Raw genomic sequence first — 6,924 nt, forward strand, 5'->3', positions numbered from 1 at the left:
GTGTAAATTTGAAGTGTGCTAATTGAATTAATTAAAAATTCTCATATTACCGGAAAAAAAAAATTCCCTTTAAATTTAATGTAACTTCTCAATAGACCTTTGTAATATATTTTCCAAATTTTATAGAAAAAATTGCATTTTATAAGCAAAAGACTTCCAGAAGAGTTTCAGATTTCAATAAGATCTTTATAGTTTTACAAATATGAATGCTGTTTTTTTTTTTTTTTTTTTTTTTTTTCCGAAAATGCGATTGCTTGTCAAACAAACCATTCATGAAATTTGTAAAATATTACAGCTTTTTGAAAAACGTGGTGCGTCAATATATTTTTTTTTCCTTTCAACATCAATTTTTGTTCATTTATCTAAACTTGGAAAGAGGATACATTCCACGGATACATAATTAAAAATGCTCATATTTCCTCAAATATAAAAAAAAACACTTTAAATTTAATTTGATTCCCCAATAAACTTTATCCAAATCTTGTAGGACACTTTGCATTTTATAATTAAGTTTTTGCATAAAATACAAAAGACCATTTGCAAATATATATATATAAAGGTTAAATGTCATTTTTATTAAGTAATAAAACTATACACTTTAAAGTAAATAAATTAATTTATTTCTATATAAATAAAACTAATTGACAAATATTCATCTAATAACCTTATCTAACAAACACAAACTAAAAGCCAGCAAGAACTTCGTTGCCCCGAAAACCAAGATCCCCATATGGACCAATGCCTCCATTTCCATTTCCTACTCCGGCTACTCCAACTCCAACATATCCATATCCCAATCCGTTAGGTCCAAGACCAGCATATCCATATCCTACTCCTCCAACTCCAGCATATCCATATCCTTCCCCCCCAACTCCGGCATATCCGAGTACGGGAGCATCAGCATATCCTCCGTGTCCATATGGAGCGTTGGAGATTATTTGGACGGCTGCGGGATTTTGGTTGGCTGTTCCCGGTTCGTTAGTCTTGACTTGTGCCCTGAAACCAGCATGATCGGCAACATAATTGACTTGGCGGTGGATTCCCCTGGCATCGGTGAATCCGTAGCTTCCCTTGACGTTCTTGCCATCGCCAACTTCTTCACGATGTTGCTCGCCGTGCTTGTCCTTCACGCTGTAGCCGAACTTGAAAGGCTGGGGATGGTGAATGGGCTAAAAAAATTACTTTTATTATTATTTTTATTATTGGGAAATGCATCTCATAATATGAGTTGTAACTATAACTGAACACTTTTCTTCTTTTGAGAAAATGAATTCGTACTTCTATTTGAATTCGGCTTCAATTCGCTTTCTGTTGTCTTATGTCAGTTTATATTATTTGAGTGTTGTTTCCAAACCACTAATAATTATGATAGAAATCCTATCATGGTTACATGCTGCCTTAAAATTATGAAATGGTATTTATAGATGGTTGTCTGAAACATTTCTGATTTCTATTTTAATTAAAAAAGACAGCATTTTTTTTACCAAAATATTTTAAATAATTATAAACTAAAAAAATAGAAAAACGCATTTTGACTTTATAAATGAAAGTTTTTTTTTTTTACTCATCCATCTATTATTAAAAGAAATTGCCACAATTCAGGCGCACGTTTAGATATATTTATAAATCATCATTTGATTTTATTCTCCAAATTCCTTTCCATAATAGCATGTTTCCATTAGTCTTTATTATATTTTTTCAGAAAAGTAATTTTTTATATTTATCCATTTTTCAAAATAAATGATATATTTACTGTCCACATTCATGAATTATTACGATTTTGGTGAATTATTAATGATTTCTAATTTATAAATAGGATAGATTTTTACGAAAGAGTTAAGCATTTAATTGATATATTTCTTTTGTATATAACTTTTGTTAATGGTATTAATATATAATTTTTATACCTAAAATTCTAAGAGACCATTATAGTACTCAATTTCCCTTTTAGTTCAAAATATTGCTTTTTGTTATCTAGGTAATTATTTTTTCTTTGTTTTTTATAAAGTTTTTATTAATTAATTAATTCCCTAACTTCATAGAGGAAATTAAAATATTGTGCCACTATGTAAAGATTATTACTGCATTTATGACAGTATATTAGAATTGATTAAATTTTCGCGGTCATAAAAATTAATCAATTTAAAGCATGCATATTACTACAGGTGTTTATAAATATATAATTTCTAAGAAAGCATGCTTCTATTTTTTTAAACATCAAACTACTTTGTAAGTTCGAAAAATGTTAGATGTATTTTGCTTTAAATATAGACAAAAAAAAATCAGACATTACTTCAAACGTAACAAAATATAACTTAAATTGTCAGCAAAATTAAATAAAATTAAAAGGCAAAGATAAAAAAATAATATGTATTAACTTCGTGATGCAGACTAGCGAAAGCAGCCACTGCCAAGGTAGCCAGCACAAAAACCTATAGAAGATAGAAAATTATTAAATTAATCGAATAATGAATGAACATGCTTAGGAATGTGTAGTAAAAACTGATATAAATAATTTTTACAATAGAATTTTGAACAGAATTTCAGAATTTTGTATCTCCATTAAAATTAATAATTATTATGTTTATTATGCTCTGTTAACGACACAGTTTGTGCTTGTATTGCAACTTCATTTGGAATTTCAATATAATCATAATTTTATAATGATGAAAACTAAAGTGAACGCTTTTATAGAGTTTCAAACAAAAAGGCCTCAGCAAAAATTCAGTGGTTTCGTTTCGGCTTTTCTTGGAAATATAAGGTTATCTTTTTTCATAATATACATTTTCCTAAAAAACTTTTTTCATATTTCATTAGTCTTATCTTAAATTTTTTGTAAAGTAGAATAAATGAGTTATAAATTGCAAAAACAAGCTTCAATCAAGTTATTTTATGACAGTTAAATAATAGTTATACTCTATATATTTCTAGCGACATTTCTCTCGGTTTTTAATATTATTTTAAACACTGTGAATTTTGGTGAATTAATAAAGTTATCTCTCAGTTTCTCAAATTCCTTGTTAAATCTATCGTCCCTTTTATAAATCTGTCGTCCCATTCTTACAAATAAAAATTCTTGCTTTACATTGTAGAGATAGTTCTAATTCTCTCGGAGAAAGCGCACCAAAGTGCGATGTCCGTTTCATCTCCATTAATCATAAAATGGCCTTGAACGCGCAGAATGACTCTGTTTCCCGCCTCTCGGGGAACGCAGTGAAATACAACCAGAGTAGCTCCGAGGGACAGAGTGTGCGATGTTATTGTGGGTCGAATAAAGATATATTTTTGATATAAACGGAGTGATTGTTTCCCAAATCCTTACATGGAGTCAGATCATGACAAATAACATTAGGGATTAATCAATCCTCTTCACGTCAGACTCACTTGACGCAGCAACCCAAAGTCGTTAGACTCACTTGACGCAGCAACCCAAAGTCGTTAGACTCACTTGACGCAGCAACAGCATAAGCAACCACTCACCCACACACTCTCGCCATAACACTTTTGCTACTCAAATGGGTACAGGCGCATTAGAATCAACAGCCATATCGTTCGTCTCACCTCCAACTCACTGGAGGGAGAGTCTGTGAGTAAAGCTTATAAGCCAGTTAACAACTACGCTACCCGAGAAATTGCTTTTGTATCATGGTCATGTTACTGGACTGCGAACCACAAGGTCCCAGGTTCTATCTTCGCTCATACCAAATTCGCCACAATATCATAAGCATAATTACACATACAGAGAAACAGTAAAATGAGAAAAGGAAACTGTTTTTAGTGTGATTAGAATCCTACGAATTATCTTTAAGAATAAAAAGAAATTCTGGTAACATAATAAAATAACAAATGCATTAGGCTAGTTAGAATTATTATACTAGTAGCGTAAGCAGACAAATAATTTGCTCTTTCAATACCCTCATGAAGAGTTATTGAATAGTTCATTCAGATTTTCTTAAAATTCATTTCTTTTTACGAAATTAGCTATTTTCTTCAAATCAATTTTTTAGAACAATTATTGCAATTGTCAAACAAAGTCAGTTATCGAAATATTCAGAATTTTTACCATTTAAACCATCTTAAGTCCTAAAAAACAATGCTAGCTGTCTTTTAATATGATAACTCAAAAACACATCTACATGAACAATAAAATTTGATACATGATTTTTAAAAACAAAGCTGCACATTTCTGAATCGTTTTAAATGAAATTCTTCCAATAGAAGTCTATCTATCAATTTATAAAGCCTGTGTTAATTCAAATATATATGTTTGCTATTACCTCTTATTGTACATGTAAAGGCGATAAAACATAACAAATTAAATATAAGCATTTCTTTTGTGATATTCGAATCAATTTGTAGATCAGAATCATTTTTATCGAAAAACTTGAAAGGATAAATAAAACGACGGAACTAAACACAAAACGCATGAACGGGCATGCATGAAAAATATAGATTAAAGAATATTATTCCTGCTTTACAAATCTTTGATTTAAACAAATGATCAAACAACAAACAAATTATCAAACCCAGTTATATAAAATAACTGAAACGCATGTGATTGAAATAAGTTAAAGTATAAATGTTACACAAACTCTTACCTGAGAGATCATGTTTGATGATTTTTCTTAGTTGGAACTTGACGCAAGTGATATCATGAGATCCAACTCCAAAGTATTTATACCCCAAACCTTATACCAAAAGAAAAATTAATTTCGAAATGATTCGAAGGATAAATTGTTTACGCATGGATAAACTTTCGATTCAAGAATATTTTATTTTGATTGGAAGTAGTGACCTCATTATTTAAAGAAGTCGGTAACATATAATGTTATCTTGTTAATGCAACTGGACAGCTTATCATTAATCAGAATTGTTAAACTTTTGTTAAATACAAAATTTAGTAAAATATTGGAAGAATAATTCAACTCATATTAAAATACAATAAAATATAAATATAAAATAGTATATTTTAAAATATTCTAAGCATGATTAACCCTTTAAAGGGCCATTTTTTTTCTAGTCATATTATGTTAAAATATTTTTAGGCTTGAAATTAGGATAAGAAAAGGAATTCATTTAGCTTATTAGATAAATTTAATTTGATTAATCAATTAATTTGGTTAATTAATCATTAAGTAACAAATCAAGACACAATATTTTGTCTGAGATAAATAACTGAAGCATCAAAGTTTCTGACTTACTAAAAATATTTATCAGAATTTATGCCAACCTACATAATTTCATACAAAAATTGATAAATTTGGTGGGAAGCATACTTCCCACGGCCCTAGAAAGGGTTAAATTAAAAGAAACATATTAAATTTTCTATTTATCTCTCTATAAATACAAGGTATTCGTAAAATTCCTTTTTAATAATCAAATTGATGAAAATTACATTATCTAATCAGATTGAAGAAAATCCACCTAAAATTGTCCAACAAAAACGTATCCAATGTGAGTAAATTGCATTACTATAAAGTCACTTTACTCTCTATCTCCTAAAAGAAATAATACTGATTTTTTTATCAAATATGATGTATTTACAGGGACATATATTATAATCTTTTAAATACTTTTTAATGGGATTGCATATTCATTTTCGTATTATTAAGACAAAAGATAAAAATATGGAATAGTTAAGCACTTTTAATTTTTAGAATCATAATTTAAATAATCGAGTGACATTTAATGATACTTAATGGCCATTTGAGAAAGTATGAGTGCATTTATATTTCTTCTTTCTTGAATTTTAATCTGTATTTATTAATAATAAAATGTCATTCTAATTATTGAATAGATCGCAGTGTTTAATCCCATTTATTACAATAGATAGATATTGAAATGATTTTGCTTTTTTTTCTTTCAGGGATTTGGAATTAAGCTCCAAATTCTGACTTTCAGTTCAATTTCTATATTATTTGATTTGAGGTTTTAATTTAATATTTAAATTCTTATAAACTGAATTTATATCTTAAAAGTTGTTGTCAAAAGTTCTTCTAATATTTATTTATTTATTTCAAAATGCAATTTATCATCATCTGTCATTCGGTAATAATTTCAATCCTACTAAAAATAAGCAAATTATGAAGAAAGGAATGAAATTGAGGAAAAATAAATATAAACTAAAACATTTTTGAAAAATTGTTTGTTCTTCTCAAGAGGAGAGAATATTGTTCTGAAAACAGTTAATTATCTTTTTTTTCGTAATTATTACGAAAAGGATTTTATGACATCAATCTTATCTTCGAGTCTGTAATTTCAGTAAATTTCAAAACAATTTACTCAGTGTAATTGTATACTGAAATTTGATAAAACTCAAATCTTATGTATCAATTACACCTCTATTAATGTGTTCTGGGAGGTCTAACAGAAGGCTACAGTTGTAGTTATCTTTCTTTTAAAACATTTAAGTGTTAGAAATTCATTTTTAAATAGTTTACCTTAACACTGAGAGAGTGATACATTGTAGGAAAAAAATGAAAGCACATTTGAGCGTGTCTGTAGAGCTTTGTAGAAATGGAATAAATACAGCACTCAAACTCTCTGTTAATCCGATGCTGTTTACTTTTGATAGCCTTTTTTTATCAAAAAGTAATGATCTTCACATCTATCAATCTAGTTCATCGCATATGATTAAAATGCAAAATATGGTATATGGTCTTTTGATAATTACTATTTATAACATTTCTCTTCGATATTCTGATAAAACAATATTTTTAATTACACTAAGTATAAGACTGTACTAATTTCACCCAATTTCATTTCGTATAAAAACTTATCTTTCTAGAATGTCATTGATGGTTGATTGAAATCATCGTCTACAATTTTGATATATAACTCGAAAATTCTTTAGCTGAGTCCCTAAACACCAGACTGTTTTAGCCAACGAATATCGTCACAGCAAACATAGCCATAGAATTAGAA

The 6,924-nt window shown here is 28.5% G+C and overlaps 1 protein-coding gene across 1 annotated transcript; it reads right to left on the reverse strand.

Annotated features, from left to right (window-relative positions):
- Nucleotides 1–683: 683 nt before the first annotated feature.
- LOC129966298 (cuticle protein 14-like) lies at nucleotides 684–4,610 on the reverse strand. The gene is made up of 3 exons (XM_056080716.1): nucleotides 4,599–4,610; nucleotides 2,379–2,432; nucleotides 684–1,169 (listed from the first exon to the last, which is right to left on the reverse strand). Exons 1-3 carry the CDS (start codon nucleotides 4,608–4,610, stop codon nucleotides 684–686), a joined length of 552 nt encoding a protein of 183 aa, XP_055936691.1.
- Between the last annotated feature and the right edge of the window lie 2,314 nt (nucleotides 4,611–6,924).

Source organism: Argiope bruennichi, chromosome 4 (assembly GCF_947563725.1).
Source record: "Argiope bruennichi chromosome 4, qqArgBrue1.1, whole genome shotgun sequence".
NCBI lineage: Eukaryota > Metazoa > Arthropoda > Arachnida > Araneae > Araneidae > Argiope > Argiope bruennichi.

Coding starts and splice junctions, on each gene's coding strand:
- LOC129966298 (XM_056080716.1), bottom strand. Junction 1,170..2,378: donor TCGCTAGTCTGCATCACGAA/GTTAATACATAT, acceptor TAATTTTTTTAG/CCCATTCACCATCCCCAGCC.